General features: G+C 42.7%; 1 protein-coding gene across 1 annotated transcript in view; it reads right to left on the bottom strand.

Annotated features, from left to right (window-relative positions):
• The window catches only part of man1a1 (mannosidase, alpha, class 1A, member 1), a 99,236-nt gene that overhangs the window by 22,505 nt on the left and 56,179 nt on the right, over positions 1 to 20,552 (bottom strand). Inside the window, 1 exon segment of the mRNA XM_069172280.1 lies at positions 1,960 to 2,054. Within this exon segment, the coding sequence (XP_069028381.1) occupies positions 1,960 to 2,054 (95 nt within the window).

Raw genomic sequence — 20,552 nt, 5'->3', positions numbered from 1 at the left:
GTGTGTGTGTGTGTGTGTGTGTGTGTGTGTGTGTGTGTGTGTGTGTGTGTGTGTGTGTGTGTGTGTGTAGGACAGTGTGTGTGTGTGTGTGTGTGTTGCTTCCGAGCTATCATAACTCAGTCATGCAGGAAAAGTCATCATCATCAGCAATCTGCTCAGGCCTCAGGGGATCGTGCATGTGTACAGACGCTCATACAGTAAAGGTGCACACGCACACACACACACACACACACACACACACACACACACGCACACGCACACGCACACACGCACACACACTCCCTGGGGTGTCTCTCACTTCAAGGAGAAGGACAAGGAGGGTGGCGTCCATTCACCCGTACAGGCAGAAAAGAAAATTAATTTGTTACAGGCCCCTTCATCGTCATGACAACCTGCCTTTTAATTAACGGCTGACAAACAGCGGAGTGTCGCGTCTCTCTCTCGGGGGAGAGAGAGAAAATTAAGGAAAAGGAAAAAAACAAACAAACAACAACAACAACAACACGGTGCCCCCTCATCACGTAGTGATTGACAGATGGACTGGAGCGAAAACACGGAGGCGGATCTCCGAACGTTGTTTATGACAGGTAGTCGTATCTTTATATTTTACATCCCGATACTTCCTGTCAGTGAAGTTGAGAAAAATTATGATTATTTATGCTTTTATGTTACAAGTTTTAAATGTGTTACGGTTGAGTTTCGGCTACGAAAACTGTTTTCGCTAAGATAAGAAAAAAAGATTAATAATTTCATGAATAAATCAAACCACCAGTAACTGTTGAAGATGAGATGAGCTTTTTAAATCTGTTCTTTATCATTAGAAATTGAATATCATTGAACTGTTAGTCTGATACAAGCAGCAAAATTGAGATGCCTGTTGGAGATCTTGGTGATTCAAATTGTATTGGGCACTATATGGAGATAAAATATGGATTAATATATATATATATACTGAAATTATCTTTAGTTTGCAGCCCCACCAGGTTGTACAACAGCGGCCTCTGTGTGTCTAAGAGCTTAATCATGTTTCGTAACATTTATTCACATAGCTGAGCTCCACCCAAACCTGCTGAGTAAGCTTCTTTCTATGGGAACAATAACAAATTGATCCTCTTAAATTCAACAACTTCAGATGCTTTTTTTTTTCCAGTGGCGTTGAGGTCCTCTGATCTCTGTGTGTCAGTCCTACTAAGAACTCAGTACATATCTGACGATAAATAGCCCAAAAAGGTTAATAAACACTTACGATAAATGATGTAGATTTAATAATGCAACGGTGGACAACAGCTGTGGTTTCCGTTTTGTTTTTTTTCCCCTCTCGGCGTTTTTACTTCCCTCGCATGCACTTAAAAATCGAATTACTGCAGATTAAAAATGTTCGGCCACTCAAAAGGAAAACGTGAACTGTAGTGAGGATTAATTCCACAAGGCGTATGTAATCAATCAAGCTGCAACATATCAGTGGTGGAGGACTGACAACTAAAAGGGTGAAGTGGACTATGGGCTGTGTGTGTGTGTGTGTGTGTGTGTGTGTGTGTGTGTGTGTGTGTGTGTGTGTGTGTGTGTGTAGCAGCAGCAGCGGATTAATAAAAGCTGACTTCCAGCCTCTAACCTCGTCAGAATACATAACTTCAGGGTTTTTTTTTTTTTTTTTTCGTTTTTTAATGTAGCTTCGTTTCAGACGGATGAAAGACGGGAAAAAAAAAAAAAAAAAAAAAAAAAAATTCTGTCTGACAAACGCGGTCCTTCATGTGAAACTACAACAGCTCGACTCGGCGTGTCGAACAGAAAGAAGTTCGGTGTTCGCAGCCGCGGACCACGGAGCTCTTTAAAGCATCAAACAATCACAAAAAAACCCCAAGAAAAAACAGACCTGCTGCTTCAAATACCACCGGAGTGGACGTGTGTGTGTGTGTGTGTGTGTGTGTGTGTGTGTGTGTGTGTGTGTGTGTGTTCTACCTCTTGAGGTTAAGCAGAGCCCAAGGGATGCCGGTGGGCGTTTTGAAGGCTGGCAGCAGCTTTTCACCCAACTCCACCGCCTTCCTCCGGTACACCTGAGAGAGAAGAGACAGACCGGAGAGCATCTCATTACCAAAAGGGTTCAGTTTCCTGAAAGAGGATTTTACATTTACTTTGAACGTTTCTCAAAGAAAGTGAGGAAATAAGATGTTCATTTTATATATATATATATATATATATATATATATATATATATATATATATATATATATATATATATATATATATATATATCCGGTTGAAATTCATCTACATACATTTTTGTTTTTTGTAAGTATTTGAAGATCTGAAGCGTCAATTACATTTGAGACGTATTCATTCATCCACGGCGACGCAAATACAAATTCAACGTTGCAGAGGATTATTTCAAAATAAAAGCCCCGTGGTCCTTTCTTTTGGTCGTCTTTTTTTTTTTTATTTTAGAGAGGAACCCCTCAATTCTCAAAAAAGGCTTTTATTTTGAAACATTTACTAGAACGTGTTGTGACTGAAGTCGGACGATCACGCTTTCGATGAATAATCCGGAAGAACTGTTCAAAAATAGACAAAACTCTCTCGTTGAATATGACAAAATTAAAAACAATAGAGATTTACGTGAGTGACTCGAACGGTGGTTCACACTTTAGAAACAAGCTCTCCAAGAACAGGTCCACAAAATGGGTATTTCAACTCGGCATTAAAGAATAGTCTGGTCGTTAATTGACAACGTGACAACAAAGATCTTCAACTTCAACAATCAGAGAATACATTTGGAAATCCGCAATTTCCTCATCAGTAAAAACGTTCCTTCCTTCCACCCTTTATCCCTTCATTCCTTTATTTCCTGTCTCCTTCCTCGTATCCTTGTTATCTTTTGCCAACAACTTCCTCTGCCTGCCGCTCGCAGCTATACGGATGTTTTCCATCTGCAACTTGAGGGGAAACTTACAGAAACATCTCGTTGTCTGAAATGTCAACGACACAAAATGAGCATCTGAATGAACTTGAGGTTTATTTACCAAATCAGAAAACAAGTCTGCCGGGAATCGGCTTACGTCTAATCGCACGTAACGAATTGAAGCTGTACGAAGTAAATGGACCGAATGAACGGACATCAAAGAAAAAAGAAAAAAAACATCCAGCTGTGCTTCCTCTTTATTTATTCAAGGTTTTCCCGCAGCTTTTCTCGAAACCGACTTAAAATAAAATAAAATAAAGTTATTTTAAAATAAGATTTACATCTCTGCAGTGATTTCAAAAGAAAAATCGCTGCCTAAACAAATTCTATTTTGATGTTTTAATGATTCTCCGCTCACTTGAGTTGACAAAAACCTTAGCTTTAACATGAGAGTTAAAAAAAAAAGAAAAAGAAAAAGAAAAGAAATCTCGGCAACGGAGTCAGCTCACGTTTGATCTTCTCTCGTATCCTTTGGTGTGTTTCAGGATCACATCACAGCCGGTCGCTGGTAAACACGAGCCGGCCGTGTGGATTCAAGAGTACCGACATCGGTTTAGATGAGTTTTCAGCTCCTTCAGTCCACCTGCTCCAACATGACACACTTCCCTCAGTACACCAACAAATACTGCTCTTACATGTCAGGACTCGTACTTGTCGTTTCAAAAGTTGTTCTGCACTGACTGAAAATTCAATGTGGTTTTATTTATATAGCGCCAAATCGCAACACGGGTTATTTTAATGGCACTTAATACATTTAAAGTCCTTAAAGCAGAACTTTACAGCATTTACACGGAGAAAACCCAACAATTCAACAATAAGTTAGGAGGGAAAAAAACACTCCAACAGAGGGAAGAAAAACTGTCTTTTAACAGGAAGAAACCTTCGACAGAACCAGAGCTCAGAGGTGGGCGGAGCCATCCGTTAACAGAACCAGAGCTCAGAGGTGGGCGGAGCCATCCGTCAACAGAACCAGAGCTCAGAGGTGGGCGGAGCCATCCGTTAACAGAACCAGAGCTCAGAGGTGGGCGGAGCCATCCGTTAACAGAACCAGAGCTCAGAGGTGGGCGGAGCCATCCGTTAACAGAACCAGAGCTCAGAGGTGGGCGGAGCCATCCGTTAACAGAACCAGAGCTCAGAGGTGGGCGGAGCCATCCGTCAACAGAACCAGAGCTCAGAGGTGGGCGGAGCCATCCGTTAACAGAACCAGAGCTCAGAGGTGGGCGGAGCCATCCGTCAACAGAACCAGAGCTCAGAGGTGGGCGGAGCCATCCGTTAACAGAAGCAGAGCTCAGAGGTGGGCGGAGCCATCCGTTAACAGAACCAGAGCTCAGAGGTGGGCGGAGCCATCTGGTAACAGAACCAGAGCTCAGAGGTGGGCGGAGCCATCTGTTAACAACCAGAGCTCAAATGTGGGCGGAGCCATCTGTTAACAACCAGAGCTCAGATGTGGGCGGAGCCATCTGTCAACAACCAGAGCTCAGAGGTGGGCGGAGCCATCTGCCTCCACCAGTTTGGCGGGTGAGAGGAGAGCAGAGAGAGAAAAGGACAGCGTAGAGATCTTGAAATAACCTCCAAAATATCTGCAGCTTTAATTATTTCACCCAGAAATTAACGTGTTTTCGTGCCGGCTGTTTAACACACTCAATAAAAACACAGATTTGTCCGTCCAGCTGCAGTTGTCGTAAAAAATAAATACTTTTGTGTTCAGTAACAAGCTGCAGCTTCCTCAGACGCCTTAATTTGAAAATACTTTTAAGTCCCGCCCCTTCCTCTTCCTCACAAGCAAATACACGTGTCTCTTGGACCTGCATAAAACTGGGTGGATTGACAGCAAGTTCCTGTGTAAATCGGACTTTGCACGATTTCTGATTTTAACCTGAACGGATTAATCGCAAAAAAATGAGCACCGAACATTTATCTTTTATTTCAACGTGAATGATTTTTTTTTTGTCCATTTTTTTGGGGATGATTTTCTCTAGTATTTTCCTCGGATGTGCGGCGGTTATTTTTTTAAAAGTTTTTTTCTGTAACAGAATTAAAGCTTGTTAATATGATGTTTGACCTTCTTCTTCTTTTTTTTTTTCCCAAACTGCTGATCATGTTGCTGGTTTTATTCTGAAAAGCTCACAGTGTCCTCCTCAAATCTGCCGCGAAGTGAATCTGACTCTCCTCTGCGAGCGTATCTGACCGAGACAGCTTTTGCAGCGCTTCTAGCTGACGGGGGGGTTACGGTGTCTCCGCGGTGTCTGACTTTGTTGGCTGTAGAAGTAGAAGTACTTCCATATTTGGCTCCCGGCGTGAGTCTAGTAAAAAAAAAAAAAAAAGGCAGTTAAGATGAAATGGGATTTGGCCCGAGATGCAGTGGACGGTTTGACTCTGCTGTCGGGGCTTCGGCGGCTTAACTCCAAACTGCTGCTGTAAACTGGACAGGAGGGAGAACAGAGCTGCGTCCTCACTCGGTGTTTCTGAGCAGAGGACGCCCGTTTTCATCCCTGACCCTCGACGAAGGACGGGTAGCGCTGATTCAGTCCGTCACAAGCGGTTAAATGATCAGACATTGTTTGAATGTGGCATAAAAACAGACAAAACGCCGGCGAGAGCTCGAAAGAAAAAAGACGAACGTACTCGTAGAACTGCAGTGACGTCCGGTAACTAGTTCTTTTACTTAAGTTCTTGCGCACCAGTTGAATTTTTAGGTCAGTATGAGAGTCGTCTGTTTCTTTGTCCTCCTGTTTCACGAAGGAGGATCCACTCTGGAGCTTTCAGGGCGAAATTCCTTGAAAATTCGACAGATTTTCTTTTCTTTTTCGTCGCCAGAAGTAACTTTTATGTCCGAGGAATCAAACCGTGTTCGTACCTTCCCTATTGTAAATACATCCCCCTCAGACAGAAAGAAAACACCAAACATTTTCCAATGTGCGTTTTAAGCGCAAAAAAATGTCGTTCGAAGAGAATTCAAGCCGTCAAAACGGCAAGAAAATTAGCATTTAAAACCGCGCTATACAAAAAAAAGTAGTCTCCTCTTCTATGCTACGCGGCTCTATCTTTTTACACACACTCTCAGAGGTGGCGGCACAATGGCATCCGGGATGTCAGCGTGGCTGGCAGCTCGGTACCTGAGGGATCCACCACTCAGCGGGGTGAGAGACGGTGGGCAGGAGCGAGGGGAAGATCTGCGAAGAGGAAAAAGCTCGAGAGGCCACTTGTCAAAACAACGTGGCAACTCGATGACTTTTTCTTTAAAAAAAAAAAAAAAAAAAAAAAAAGAGCGAAGAGGCAGGCAAGAAGGTTACCGGTAAGCCGCCCTGAGGAAGGGGAGAGGGAAGTGCAAAAATAATGGAAAAAAAAAGAAAAAAAAAAAGAGGGGAATTCATGTGGTAAAAATATAACTTGTTAGAATGGCATCCTGTCAAGAGAATAATGAAAGGAAGAGATGTACAAAAAAAAAAAAAAAAAAAAAAAAAAAATGCCTCTGTGTGTGTGTGTGTGTGTGTGTGTGTGTGTGTGTGTGTGTGTGTGTGTGTGGGTGGCTCGTATTACATTTTTACACACCTGACACACACACACACACACACACACAGAATGATGATGCAGATCTGATTATCTCCGATAACTTCAACATCATTAAGTCCGCCACGAATCAAAATTTAACATTAACAGTCATAAAAATACACATTTTCATGAACACATAACTGCAGAGCCGTTCATATTAAATACTAAAATTTTATTTATTTACATGTTAGAAGTAAACCAATCACCTGAAACTTGGTCCTTGCTCTCAGGTACTTCGAGGTTATGGATTCTTGTGCAGACTTTTAAAACAAAAAAATTTAAATAAATAGGTATTTAAATAAATAGGTAACACTTCACTGAAGGGCGACTGGACTATCAAGGACCCATGCATGAATTCATGCTTTGATACCTCATGAAAGGAAGTAACAAGTCTTTCATTCATGATCTCATGACGTTATTCAAAAGCATTAACTAAGGTGATGATGATTATTATTATTATTATTGCTTTATTAAGCGGGATGATGGTGATGAATTCTTCGCAAAAATATTTGGACCATTGAACCAAACTTTGCAGCACCGAACATCTAGAATCATCATGCTGTGCTGTGACTGGTTGATTTTTTTTGTTTTGTTTGGCTCTGTCCGTTGAATAAGCTAAAAACTTTAAAAACTCAGACTTCATAATAATTAAAAAAAACATTTGTTCGAGTGCTTCCTGCTATTTTTACCCACGTCGGATATTAAAGATCAAATGTTCACTGTTAACAGGCTCTAATATTTTATTCTGTTATTAATACATATATCTATATATATATATATATATATCCAGTTAATCAGATAAGATGAGATATACATGTCATGTGTTCCACGGGAAGTTTGTGCTTTTATTTTGAAGGGGCCGTATCTTCCTAAAAATAAAAAAGTTGACGAACCATTTTAAACGTTCTTATCTTTCACTTTCGAGGCTTCAAACATGATGAACTCATGAGTTATTAATACTTATTGAATTAATGTGCTCTCTGCTGCAGCGTTTGGTTCAGTCGGGCCAAAATTCCTCTCGCAAAGAATTCCTCACGATCGTGTTTGAATAAATCATCATCATTGACGATGTACTCACCTCAGAGTTGTTCATGCATGAATCATGAATAAAGGACTTGAACTCATGTTACTTCCTGGTGATTCATGAGGTATTCATGAACTTCTTGATAGTTCATGTACCATTAACCGTAAAGTGTTACCAACAACGGTAAATCCACTTAAAAACACGCTGAGTCGGCAGCGATTTTTTTTTTTTTTGATATACTGTATTTCACAGGGACTTTCAAAATAAAGTATCTTCAAGCCAAGACTTTTGATGGCACACCACATTTTGTGTGTGTGTGTGTGTGTGTGTGTGTTTCGGGCTGCACTGCGGTAGCAGGACTGTGTCGTAACAAGGCATCAGATCGCCGTGATTAATGCCTTTTAATAATGCCAGAAGCACACTAAGGGGAATAATAATAAAAAATAGAAAAAATGAAAACGCCGGGGGGACGCGCCGAGAAATGAATTAAATGCACCCTTCGTCCAAGGCTGTCAAGCAAACTGCCAACGAGCTTTAATAAAGCGGCTGAAAGTGATGAACGCGCCCTCCAAAAAAAAAAACACAAGTTGTGACTGATGTCATTAGTAAAAAGATGTAGATAATCACATCTCGGGGCGGGGGCCGGGGCGGGGGTGGGGGGCGGGGGGTGAATCTATCAGGATGCCGCCGGTGCAGTGTGTTTGTTTGCGTGTATTAACCCTACTTAGGGGGGATAAATCGGTAGCTTTAGGATACATCAAGCAGCTGTTTTTGAGGAGGTAACGTATCCATAATGGAAGAATTTTCATAATATATGAAGAGATTGATATGAAGAGTGCTGCGTTCAAGCGCGGTTGTAATTTACAGAGTGCGCGAGAAGAGTCCGCGTGAACGGCGCCGTCCTTGTGGTTTCCACGATGTCGGGACTCAAGATTCTCCGCGAGCACTGGAGTTCACGAGCTGTGACGTTGTTTGCCGATGGAAGTTCGTTTCACGTCGGACGTTAAGCTAATACGTTGTCTTTTTTTTTTTTTTTTTGTCAAGTCAAGTTTTTGTCTTCGCGACTTAGATAATAGCCGACGTCTGAGGAAAAACGTCGACCTTTCCAACAGCCTCGTATTTTTGTTAGCCTCGGTGGCTTCTAGACGCCGTCCATGCTTTAAAAAAAAAAAAAATGTACGACTTGGACCGCTCGAACGCCGAGCATACAACGACTTCGCACGTTGGAAACCGCGAGCTCGCCGAATCCACTTTGAACGCGGCGTTTTTTCCGTTCGTAACTCAGTCGATGAAAAAACACTCGATTCCGTAAATTAGCGAAAAGAATCGTCAGTAGTGAGAAACGAACAACTTTTGGCTTCAACTTCCGTAAGAAAATAAATAATTCGCTATTAGTTTCCGAGACGGGATATTAATCCTTTAAGCCCTCGAGGCCCCCAATTGGTTGCCAGGGAGAAGACTTAGCAAAACTATTATTTAAAATATGGACGTATATACTGATATTTACACATCTGAACAATTCTCACAATTGTTCCCTTTATTATTAAAAATAAAAAAATGTAATAACTTTTTATTGTGGCTGCAGAGATATACAAGTGGAGATCTACATATACAAATAGGTGTTTTCTTTTTTGAAAGGTTAAGAGCAACATTGGGACATAAACTGTAGTTATGTAATATTCATGGACATGATGACTGTAGTAAATTTAAAAGGACGGTTTCACCGCATAAAAAAAACAAAAACGCAGACAAACTGCCGGTTTAGATTCAGGTCAGAGAACGTGGAGCGGCTGCTGGGATGAGTCACGAAAAGGAAAAACACTCCTCCTGATGTGATGCAAAACGTGGCTAATTAACATCAACCGACAACAAGAGCGTCCGTTAAACTAAAGTTCACTGGCTAATTTGCTGAACCCAGAAACATCAATAAAAAATTTAAAAAAAAAACAAAAAACAGGACAGTAATTAGACGGGCTGTAAACAAATCTGAAGTCCAGCCACGAGTGTGTTCATACTGAGAAAATATAACTTCCACGCTCTTTAATGTCGTCATTTACAAAAATGACCGGTTTAAAATAAGGAGATTAAAATAAAGATTTTTGTTTAAAAAATTGCATTTGAAAGTTTCCTCTTATTTTCCTGTTCCGGTGCTTTCAGCGAAGCCACTTGGTATTCTTAGCTGTCATTGAATTGTACGTGTCAAGTTAATTCTGGAGCTTTTAACTGAATTAAACAGTCGAGAATGATGACTGTGACCTTCACAGATGGTTTTAGAGATGAAATTATTCACCAAACAACACAAAATGAATCAGAAACTACATCATCGGCTGATTTACTGCTAGAAATGGACTGTTTCCATGATTTTGACATTTAACTCTGTTATGATAATAAACTGGACAAATCTGATGCATATATTTCACTATCTTCTGGCTTTTTTCAGACCAAACTATTCACAATTTAACAAATCGGTGATTAAGATTGTTTTGTCAGCTGCTGCTTTCAGTCGATGTAACTGAAATGATGTTGAGTCAAAGAAACGGGGCCAAGGTTGAATATATTACACAACTTTTTTTTTCTTTTTTTTTTTAAGGTCGGGGTGGTTTCGAGGTTGAACAGCCTCCCGGCTGAAGATCTGCTAATTTACAGCTGTTTTCAACCTTGTTTCGAGCAACTAACGTCTGTCGGCTCAGCGCTCGCCCTCCCGCCTCGCCCTCCTTCCGACGGGTCCACGTGGATCAACCTCCGCGCCGATAAATTAAACCAATGAAGTCTTAAAAGTCACGCGCAGAATGAGGTTTAGATTGCGTTTAGACGGCGGTGAAAGGTCTGGAAGAAGCATGTTTAAGTATGTCGGCGTGTGTGTCCGCTTACTCGCTGTCTCTCTCTGTGTGTGTGTGTGTGTGTGTGTGTGTGTGTGTGTGTGCGTGTGCGTGTACGATTATGTGTTGCAGTCCGCAGAGAGTCGCCCTCGGACAGCTCCCTAACTAAGACGAATCACACAGCCGGGCCTCCGGGTGACCAAGCAGGGCCTGGTGGGAACAACGTGGCCCAGATTGCAGCCCCGTCTGCGGGGAGGCAGCGAGCCGCGCCTCCCTCTCTCCCTCCCTCATGGAGCCTGACACACTGCCCTCTTCCTCCTCCCTCCTCTGTCCTTCATCAACTCCCTCCTCATCTCACTCTCACTCCCAGAGACCTCCTTAAAAAGATGTACTGCGTTTCCTCCTCACACACACACACACACACACACACACACCCACACACACAGCCGTTAAATTAAACCCCATTTACAGGTTGTCTTTGATTCTGTTGTTTCAGCTCATCTGTTGACGTATGAAGCAGGTTACACGAGAACAGGAGTTGTGTTTACTTTGTTTCATGAGATCAGGTTGTGCGTGTTTCCTTGTGACTTTGTGTGTTTTGTGATCTGAGGGCAGATCCTCTGCTTGATAAGTGGCAGCGAACAAAGTTTTTTGCGGCGCTTTCACCGAACAATTTGATACGAATGTTTGTTGCTCGACGTTCCAGCGGTCCGTGCTAATATAATAATGATTATATAATAACCTCGATAATTCTGACGTGATTGATGTGCGATTTATACTTTTATTGTGTTGTTTCGATCGTTTGAACCCGTAAAGTGTCTTTGAGCATCTTGAAAAGTGCCGCACAAATAAAAAGTGTTTATTATTATTATTACCTGGTATTAACATGCAAACCTGCATCTGGTTGAGGAAAAACACATGAAGGCGTGACCACCTGACCAATGAGAGAAGCCCTGCAGCAAGTTGAAAGGTCACCTGACTCCTCCTGCTTCCTGCTTTATTCAGCAGCAGAAGCAACAGTCAGTCTTCACTATATTTGTGCATTAATATCCAACGATGGACTTTATGTGCATTAAAACTACGCACGCGACATTTTCAAGCATTCGAGCAGTCGGATGAACGGCGGCAAAGTACGACCGGATACATCCGCGGGGAAAGTTGGCATCGTGCTCGAGCGGTAACCAACGGCGACGTCACCTGCCGGTTTTGTGAACGGCCGTGGTGAAGCCTCGAGTTTGGATTTTGGCCGGCGGCCATCTTTGCCAGTTCAGGGGGCAGGAAGTGACCATATTTGGTCGAGCTAGGGAGGGGCGGGGGGGGTTCAAACACCTCTCATCTGATCTCCTTAATACATCCCATTTATATATATGTATATATATTCAGCGTAATTCACGGGCACATAAATAAAATACATCTAATATCAGAACCAGAACCAGAAACTTCCACGTCGGATTTCTCGTCAGTCTGACAGAACTTTCCGTCTCCTCCGGTTTCACCGCCGGAAGAACAAACGCTTCCTAAGACGGGTAAAACGCTTTTCTTTATCTTCCATCTCAATATTCGCAATCCTCGCTCTCGCTGTCCTCGTATCAATATGAGCTCGAGCGCCGTGTTTTTTCTGAGAATCAACCTGCCGGGTAATTTTTTTTTTTTCTTTCTGGTCGGCGCTGACTCGGCATCCCTTTGACAGTCAGCTCTTTTGACGGCGGCCGCTATGGAAATGAAGAAGAAGAGCGGAGAAGAGAGGGAATTTACATCCAAAATTGCCGTCTCCGTAGGAAAGTTACAGGGGGAGGAGTGTGTGTGTGTGTGTGTGTGTGTGTGTGTGTGTGTTCAGCAAGTTTACTGCTGCAACACTACGTGTCAAAACACACACGGATGCACTTATTTAGATCGATTTATTCTTGTGTAAATTGTTAAATACCAAAGATTTAAGCGTTTTGTTGGGACAACTTTGATGACACAGCATTTTAAAATCCATAGGGAGCATGTTTCTTTTTTGACAGAAGCAGTTTCATATTTTGATTGTGGTGGGAGGATGGCAATCTATCGAAACACCAAAATATCTCATATCCAGTTTGTGTGTCATCATCCGGCTGAGCCAGACTGCAGTTCACACCTGTTTTTTTTATTTTATTTTTTATCATTTTAAAAGCATCTGAAGTGGCCACTTGTGATTGGATTCATTATTATTTTTATTTTTTTTGCTTTGCTGCTCACATTTGATTTTATCTGGAAGTGGGAGTTGAAAAAAAAAAATAACAATCAACTGCTGACCAACAGTAAACTACACGTTTGAGGAGACGACGGCGGTGGAAACCTTTGCATATCGGATGCAAAATAAATGTGACGTTACAGGAGAGAAAAAAAAAAAAAGAAAAGAAAATGACGCTCGGCTCAAATCGACGCCAATAACAGAGAGTGAGATCGGTCAGGAGTTTAACAGTATGGGTAATGGTGGCAGTTGCCGTGGAAACGCAGGCATCGAAACGATGAGAGCTGACACGTCCGTGATCAAAAGTACAAAACTCAAAAACGGTGGAGGTGGAGGTGGTGGTGGGGTTGGGGGAGGGGGAGAGGGGGTGGTGGTGGTGGGGTTGGGAGAGGGGGAGAGGGGGTGGTGGTGGTTTCCAACTCAGTACACCCGACTTCACCTCGCCATCCCCGACCGAAGCGTCAACAAAACAGCTCGCGGAGACGACGACGACACGCGTCGATAACATATCGACGCAAAGTGGTGTTGACCGACGCAACCGCGTCTCCTCGGTCTCCTCGGTCGCTTCGGTCGCCGCGGTGGGAATCATCGGGACGAGTGAGCGGGTCAAATATAGACCGCAAGGAAAATGAGATGATTAATATTTCAAGAGGAAAATACTCGCTTTAAACTACAGGACTGGAAAACAGGAGAGACTTCAGGGTGAACGAGGTTTACGATGGAGAGAGAGAGGGAGGGAGGGGGAGAGAGAGGGGGGGGGAAAGAGAGAGAGAGGGTGAAGGTCCATTCAAGCGTCCCGGTGGAGGGTCGGTGTTGTCGGAGAACGATCCGGAGCCACAAACCCATCGAAGGTTTTCATATGAAGGACAAATGTCAAGAACTCAACAAGTCTGATCTGATCTACACCCTCCCCCCCCACCACCACCACCTCCACCTTTGATCTGAAGAACCCCCCCATCCAGTAAATGGAAAGCATTGAAAACGGATCAGACGTGGCTTCCCGCCCCACCAAGTGCACCATAGGCCTGTCAATCAAACAGACCCCACCCCCCCACCCACCCCACCGCCCAAAACACACCAATTTCTTTGAGACCTAATCTCTCAGTATTTATGGGGAATAAATTCAGACGGACCGCCAGAAAACTAATAAGAAGGAACGTTGGGGAAAAAAAAACGTCTTCACTTTGTTTTTCATGAGAGAAGTTGAAGTCTACGGAGGTGAGATCTGTTTTGGTGACAGCCCCTAGTGGCCGTCGGTGGTATTGCAGTCGAAGGCACTTCCACATTGCCCTTATTTTTCAGATCTGGAAGCTACGTCCTCTTTTTTTTTTTTTTTTGGAGGGGAAACTGAATATATTCGTGCCAACGAAAAAAATGAAAACGATTTCAGCTTTCTTTCCGACAGGATGTGACTGACTGACTCAAGAAAACCAAAACAAGCAGCTGAAAGATGCTAAAATGCGGATGTTTTATACCCAAAACATTATATTTCAATTTCTAAATTTAGTCGTCGCAGCTGCGAAAAAAAAAAAAGGTGCACACAATAAGAAAAAATTACAAGTACGTACGCCATAAAAATAAGATAAATAGATTTTATTTTTTTTGGAAAAAGTAAGACCAATGAATAAACACGCAAACGGTCACATCAGGTCCTCCACGGCTCGTTAGCGTCCGCACTTAAAAAGTTTTTCATTTAATAAATAAGTCCTTTAAACAGACGAGGAGCGGCTGACAGACGCACAAATCAATCGGGGGAGTTTTGGGTTCGAAAAAACAAAAAAAAAAACCAAAAAAAAACAAAGGAGTATTGTTGTCGTGAAAAACAAGGAAAGCTGTTCGGAGGAGAAGCAGCCAGACGAGACGAGTCGAGAACAAAGATCCTTTTTTTAGGCGTCGTGTTGCACAAGTGTTAAACAAAGCTACCTGTCAAAGCGCCGTCTGGAGGAGAGACGGGACAAAAAATAAAAAAAATCAGCCAAAAAAAAAAAAAAGAAAACGTCAGATCTCAACAGCTACACACACACACACACACACACACACACACACACACACACACACACTAACTTTTCCTTCTTTTTCAAAGCCAGGTTAGACATGATAGAAAGACAGGCCTGCTGTATTAGCCCTTAAAAGCACCAGTGTAACATCAAAAAGACATCAGAAGGGACTTCAGCTACACAGATGTAGAGATACTCACACACACACACACACACACACACACACACACACACACACACACACACACACACACACACACACACACACACACACACACACACACACACTCCCTGGCAACCGAGCCTGCGAGATAGCTGATGTAATTGGACTGCAAGTCCCATAAAGCAGCGAGTTGCCTGGTGAAGAGTTGGGAGGCACGCAGCCTCGACGCTGGGCATTAATATTGAGCACAGAGCCGCGGGGGGGCCACGGCACACTTTCACCCATGGAAAGATTTGGACTCTTTGTTTTATTATTTTTTATTGTTTTCGATCTGCCCCGCGCAGAAAAGACAATATGGACACAGTCGGAGCCCGAGCGCCCCCGAAGCAACGTTTTTCTTTTTTTTTTGTACTGCTTGTGTTTAATGTAACTTTCTAGACGGCTACCAAACATGTTCAGGTACCGTTTTTCTTTTAAATATCATCCCCACCCCGCAAAAAAGGGGAGGAGCCAGCGGCGGACCTGACGAGGCCTGTCAATCAAACAGACTCCACAAATAAAATGACTAATTAATGAAACCTCCCTCTTGTGCATTTAATCGGCAGTGGACAAAAAGTGAGAGATGAACATAATGCCGATTTTTGAGGACAAAATTCAACAAGTTCAACACAGAAAAGAAAAGATTAAAAAAAATAAAATAAATTTTAAAAAAAATAAATAGAGATGAAACCGTGTAAAATAAAAAATGAAAAAAAAAAAAAAAAGACATAAGAATGAATGACAGGGAACGAGGAGGAGATACGAGCGCGGAGAGGAAAGATGAACAATGGGCACGTCAGAGTCAACCGCTAATCTGCGATGAGATAGCGCCTCGGTTTGATAAAAGTCACCCGCCAGAGCAAAAGGGAAGAGACTCCTTTTCTCCTCGGCTTCCTCTGTCACTCAGAGATGTGCGTGCGAGTCTATATTAACGAGGCAAATAGCCTCTCCGTGCTTTATCTTCCTCGCGGAGGCAGGAGACGAAGGTCCAACGAGAGCAGGTCTGGGAAGCGGATTTGGAAGCGCCTTGAGGCTGCAATACCACCGAGCGCCACCGGAGGTCGGCTCAAGTCAATACATTCTTGTTTGGTGTTGATCTCGGTGTCGTTAGCCAAAGTCGTTCCTTCTTATTCGTTTTCTGGCGGTGCATCTGAAAATAATCCCGTCGTTTTTTGGGGGGGGGCGTGGCTGTTTGATTGACAGGCCAGTGGTGCAGTCAGGTTACGGCTATCTGTGGGCGGGGACGTAGCGTCGTCAGCCAGATCCACCGCTCGCCCAAATATGGTCACTTCTTGCTCCAAACCGCTCCGAACTGACGAGGTGGCGCCAACCAAAATCCAAATTCGAGGTTTGGGGGTAAAATGTAATAAAAAAAAAATCTCTCGAAATGATCAGATCCCCAGACATTTTTTCAAAGAATAGTCGAAAGAAAATTCCAGTATTTTCCATCATAGGTCCTCGTAAGCGAGGCAGTTTTTTTTTTTTTTAAATATTAGGTTCTTTGGTTAGAAAACTGTTATAAGACACCATGAAACATTAAAGCGGTTCCAGTCCAACCGAAGGAAGAAAAAAAAAAAAAAAAAAAACACCATTAGTCCCAAATGAAGGAATTTGCCCTTCAGGTAAGGTCCTGAGTAAATAACAGACATTTAAAGCCTTACTGAACAGTATTACCTCCATCAGACCCGAGTGTTACATCATTATGATGTAAAAAAAAACAACCCGTTGTGTGTATCTTCACCATGCGAGCAGGAATGCTTAATGCTGCGCTTACGCAATGTTTATCATCTTCGGCCCAGACGGCTGCTTTTCGTTTTGAACCGCCGCAGCATTAATGTTGGATATTCCTTCAGAGGAAGACTAACTTCTGCCTTTAATCCTTTACTTTCAACATATTTCATGAAAAAAAAATATCCACCTCCCCCCCATCTGCTTTCAGGAGAACTGGAGCTCCACCGATAATATTTTAAAGTATTACGCAATTTTTTTTTTGGCGACTATTGGATTATTTCACATCGCAAGCAAAAAAAAAACAAAAACAAAAAAAACGACTCGGTGGTTTTATTGCCGTTTTGATGTCGAAATGATGTTAACGTCCAAGATATGAGCTTAAAAGTGAAGGTGAAATAACCCCTGAAAATAAAATCGGGTTCAAAGTGTCAAGAGGAACAAAAAAAAACAAAAAAAAGGGCGAAAATTTGCAAATTTCTGTGTTGATTCATGAATATAACAGAACAGTATCTGAGAAATGTAGATGCGTGAATTGACGGGTGAGACGCGCTACTTTAACCGAGATGGAGAGTTACGAATGTTTATTTTGAGCGATAAAAGAGTTTATACTGTTGCAATTATAAATGTGTGTATAGGTAGGTAGGTAGGTATTTACTTTAAGTTTGGAGCTTTTTTTTGTTTTGTGTCGTGTTTTTTTTATTGTTTTTTTTATGGTCGAAGTTCAAATGTTGCTCGGTGTGATTACAGAGACCCATGTGCCCTCCCGCTCAGTGGAGGTGTGTGTGTGTGTGTGTGTGTGTGTGTGTGTGTGTGTGTGTGTGTGTGTGTGTGTGAATGAAGACACGGGACACAAAAGAGGGGTTGGGGTGAGGGGTGGGGGGAATAAAGCAAAAGTGTGGTGTAGCAATTACACAGTCTGTCAAAGCACGGCGGGAGGAAAAGGCTCAGTTCCTCTTCTGACCGAGAGTGTGAGTAAGTGTGTGTGTGAGTGTGTGTGTGTGTGACAGTGTGTGTGTCTTACTTGTTAGGAGTCTACAAAGTCATGCCTCACGACTGCTTGCAGGCAGGAAGGCAGACACAAACAAACACACACACACACACACACACACACACACGCAGAGTTGATAAAGGCTTTGGTAAGCCACAGGAAAGAGGTACGACTCAGCCCATGTGTGACCCTGTTGACCAAACCAATTTTCCCCTTGTCAAACAGTCGACTCCTGAGTGTGTGTGTGTGTGTGTGTGTGTGTGTGTGTGTGTGTTTAACTGAATAGAGTAAAAAAGAGTGTGTACTAATAATGCACTGATGGAACCAGACTGGTTCATTAGTAAACACACACACACACACACACACACACACACACACACACACACACAGTTAGAATTGATGATACGTGTGTGTTAGCATGTGTAACACAACAGCTCAGCTGACTAATCCCGTTATATCAGATTCAAAATGAACTGCGGGGGGGGGGGCTGATGGGGGGGGAGGGGGTGGGGGGGGGGGCGCGGTGGGCGGGAGGGGGGCAAAGAGATTAAATGCCACTTTAAGGTCATCCCCGTTACATGTATATATATGTAAGTGCAGTTTTGTACTCTGGCTATAGCGGGCAGTGATAGCTTCTTTTTTTTTTCCTTTTTTTTTTTTAAAGGTCCAAATCTCACTTTGAAAACTCTTCGTGTTTAAATCAATTCTATTCAATTCGGTTTATTTATTTCCATGAATAAAGCTCATTTTTGACCTTCTTTCCAAATTAGTTTTAATCAGGCTTTATATTATATATTATTGAAAAGTACAATTGTAATCCACCCAACGAGGGGGGACGATGGAAAACCGCTGACTCGGCATTCGTGGCTTTCTTACGTGACCTTTTTTCTCCGAAGAGAATTTGAACCCTCGATCTGAATATCTTTGGACCGTTTCTGATAATATCGTCATTTTTGCGAGGTAACGCCGTGTTTCTGTAGATTTTCAATGTCAAGAGTTTGACCTGCCTGCTCTCTCTCTCTTAAAAGAAAAAAAAAAAAGCTGGTGGTGGATAAATATATATATATATATATATATATATATATATATAAAAAGAAAAAGTCCTGCGGTATCTTTAGCAGCATGCGGTCGCCGTCTGTGTGTTTTTTGTTTTTTGAATCACCGCCGCGGCTCCCGGCTGCCTCTGATCCTACCGGCGAGTAAACCACAGGGCTGATGTTATTCATGTTGGTACGGTCTCGTCGTTCGGCTAAATATAGCGAGTCAAAACACACCCGATGCTAAAATACAGCGAGTTCAACCCACCGGTTTTTTTTTTTGGTCCTAAAATTTGAATAAGCGTTGAAAGCGAGGCCAAAGCGACAACTGCTTTCGATCCAAAAGAAGTTTTATTGGAGGCCACCTAAAATTAGTCATTTCTTTCATATATATATATAGTTTATTCCAAGCAGGCCACCACAGGCCTGTCAATCAAACAGACACGCCCTCCCTTCCCCTGAAAACATACCACTTTTTTGAGAGCTAATATCGAATTAATTAAAATGGCCCTCCAAACAACGAATCAGAAGGAGTGACTTTAGTGAATGACACCCTCATGACTTGTGAAAAACATATATTGATTTGGTTTTTCATGAGTTGAAGTTGAATGGGAGTCTACGGAGGTGTTTTAGGAGCCACCCTCTAGTGGCCATCGGTGGTATTGCAGTTTCCGCACTCGTGTAACGATTCAGACCCGAAAGCTTACCCTCTCATTTACATACAGCCTGTGGTATTATCGCAAAGCAACGTGGGCAGGGACACCTCCCAGCATGCACCTGGAGAACAGAATCTAAATTATAACTCAATACACGCAAATGATCTGGTACTTAAATCTACTCTGGGTTAAATGGTGTTTCTGACTTTGAGTGATGTCAATGGATTTTTTTTTGTTGGTCTAACTTTAAAGTACTCAGTGTGAATTATGGCTTCGGTTTTGTTGTAGAATAAACAGTAATTAAAGTGATTGTTTGTCGGGTTGAGTGTTTGACACCAACGAACTAAATGGGCTCATTTCAAATATTTTCCAAACCCGACCGACAAGTTCGCAGATATCAGCAATAACCAAAGGAGACAAAAAAAAAAAAAAAATAAGCAACGAACAACAGGACACTACGACGAGTGGACTTCCATAACCGGTTAAAAATGGACAGGAGATAGCGCGATGATCCACGTCAGACCCTCTTCCTCCTTCCTGTCCTCAATCCTCCTTCGACCATCTGTAGCGCCCCGCTCGCTCTCCTCGACACAGATTAGACCGGTCTGAAAGCAGATTAAGATAAATATCCGGAAGATTCATTCTCTACGCTCGGTAAATAACCTTTCCTCGGCCCGTGTGTGTGCGTGAGTGTGTGTGTGTGTGTGGATAAAGTACAGGGACAGCAGGAGGACAGAAGAGATTGCCAATAGGGGGGGAAGAGGGAGGGTTTTTTTTTTTTCTTCTTCTTTCCGTCCCTCCAGCAAAGCCAATTTTCCTTCACTGAGTGAAATGGATTTCCTGAGGACTGAAGAACGAAGCTGTCTGTCGGGTTCCACCCAACACTGCATTACCCCGCTGTGTGTGTGTGTGTGTGTGTGTGTGTGTCTCTCAGCTGTCAGTGGTCAATAGTGCAGCTTGTTGTAGTGACCTGAGCGGCCAGAGGTCAGAGATGGGATTACACCCTGGGTGGCTTTGTGTCACTGAGCTTGTCCCGGCCTGTGAGTGACTGAGTGAGTGACTGTGTGTGTGATTGTGTGTGTGTGTGTGTGTGTGTGTGTGTGTGTGTGTGTGTGTGTGTCAGAGCGAGGTGCAGATGAAAGGTCTAAAGTTCACGTGGTTCAGTATCGTCAATCACAGAGTGAAGTAGATGTAAATGTCGGACTGAGAAGATTTCCCAAAGCCGGTTAAATATCTACCACGTACTTCTGATGGAGTTCGGAGGCTTTGAGAAGATGTGGGACAACAACAGTCGTTTCTAGGATTAAACCTTTGGGCTGCATAAAGATTATTATTACTATTATTATTTTCTTTTTTATAAAAAAAAAAAAAAAAA

This window comes from Embiotoca jacksoni, unplaced genomic scaffold (assembly GCF_022577435.1).
Source record: "Embiotoca jacksoni isolate LCO1_2020_lvr unplaced genomic scaffold, fEmbJac1.0.p SCAF_52, whole genome shotgun sequence".
Classification (NCBI taxonomy): domain Eukaryota; kingdom Metazoa; phylum Chordata; class Actinopteri; family Embiotocidae; genus Embiotoca; species Embiotoca jacksoni.
This window is presented reverse-complemented; position numbering and strand designations above follow the sequence as displayed.